This window comes from Seriola lalandi, unplaced genomic scaffold, assembly GCF_002814215.2.
Source record: "Seriola lalandi dorsalis isolate HSWRI2012SDOR001 ecotype SW California unplaced genomic scaffold, Sedor1 jcf7180002007109, whole genome shotgun sequence".
Classification (NCBI taxonomy): domain Eukaryota; kingdom Metazoa; phylum Chordata; class Actinopteri; order Carangiformes; family Carangidae; genus Seriola; species Seriola lalandi.
In genome coordinates, this window is record NW_019477762.1 from 1 (window position 1) to 1,224 (window position 1,224).

Sequence of the window (1,224 nt, forward strand, 5' to 3'; positions counted from 1 at the left end):
GATGATGATGATGATGATGAAGAGGCAAATACTAGTGATCCTGTAACTAATCAAAGACTTTGTTTCTGGCTCATATGTTCACTCTGTCTCTGCTCTTCTCCATAGTGGAGTTTCTCACTCTGTGACATCAGACATGCACATCATTCAGCAGGAGAATCCACTGCGGGGAAAGACCACCAAAGGGCGGCGGTACACTGAAGAAGATGATGATGAAGGGTCCTTCACCTCTAGGTCAGACGAAGACAGAAGATCTGCCTTTTCTTCAGCTGCTGCTGATGACCGTTCAACTTCACATGTTGATTGTCCACCTGACGTTAATCTGAACTTGTTCTCTGTTTAGGATCCTGTCCCGGTTTGAGGATCAAACTGAACTGTCTGATAATTTCTCTTCACGCTGGGGTGATGGAGGCGATGGAGGAGGCTGGATAAAGGAGAGCAAGAAACCAGAACCAGACTTCTACTTGTCCTCCGCTATGTCTTCACTTGATGACAGGTAGGAGACGTTGTTTTATGATTTATATACATCCAGCTGTTGTTACCTTAACAGTGTCTGCACAACCAGCTGTTGCGGCTACATACAGTAGAAGTTTAAGGCACTGTTACTTCCACCACAAGGCAATTCTGCAAGTCATCATTTATCCACTTTAATTGGAATCATGTTGTAATCACATGATCGTTTTGTAATTATGTTTTAAGTTAATGTCAAGTTTGTTTATGAATTATGGCTGAAATAAAGAATATAATATTTAGACTCTCTCATACTGTAAGTCCCTTGTGTATGTACTGTGTGGTAAAGGGTAAACTTAGAGACCGATGAGTGACATTTTCAATGTGATCAGTGTGTTTTGAGAATATGGGTTAATACTTGAATTGTTCAGATTATAATGTCAATATCGCTTTAATTTATACTCATTATCTTTTATCAGGCCCACATCCAGGAGGAAACCAGAAGCAGTGCCGGTGTCAGACTCAGGAGAAGCTCGGAAAAAGTTTGGAGATGATGTCAAAGCCATCTCCTCTGACATGTACTTTGGAAAACAAGACAACTCTGAGGTACAGCCTTTTAGCATGTTATATATCGACACCCTCTTAAAATAATGGCCTAAGTCATTTTTTCAGGTTTTTCAGGAAACACAAAAAACTCAACAAAAGAGTCACACTTTTGACATAGGCCATTATACAACCGGGGGTAGAATTGCATGTTCCCCTCAACTGAGGATTCAG

At 40.8% G+C, this 1,224-nt stretch overlaps 1 protein-coding gene across 1 annotated transcript; it reads left to right on the forward strand.

Annotated features, from left to right (window-relative positions):
* Positions 1 to 58: 58 nt before the first annotated feature.
* On the forward strand, positions 59 to 1,098 carry LOC111671521 (ADP-ribosylation factor GTPase-activating protein 3-like). The gene is made up of 3 exons (XM_023428631.2): positions 59 to 231; positions 341 to 493; positions 927 to 1,098. Exons 1-3 carry the CDS (start codon positions 134 to 136, stop codon positions 1,096 to 1,098), a joined length of 423 nt encoding a protein of 140 aa, XP_023284399.2. The 5' UTR covers positions 59 to 133.
* Positions 1,099 to 1,224: the final 126 nt, after the last annotated feature.

What these genes read in the sequence shown, in the direction of transcription:
- LOC111671521 (XM_023428631.2), top strand. Translation starts at nt 134, where the DNA reads ATGCACATCATTCAGCAGGAGAATCCACTGCGGGGAAAGACCACCAAA. An exon ending in GAAGGGTCCTTCACCTCTAG is followed by an intron (nt 232 to 340) that starts GTCAGACGAAGA and finishes TTCTCTGTTTAG; the next exon opens with GATCCTGTCCCGGTTTGAGG. An exon ending in ATGTCTTCACTTGATGACAG is followed by an intron (nt 494 to 926) that starts GTAGGAGACGTT and finishes ATCTTTTATCAG; the next exon opens with GCCCACATCCAGGAGGAAAC.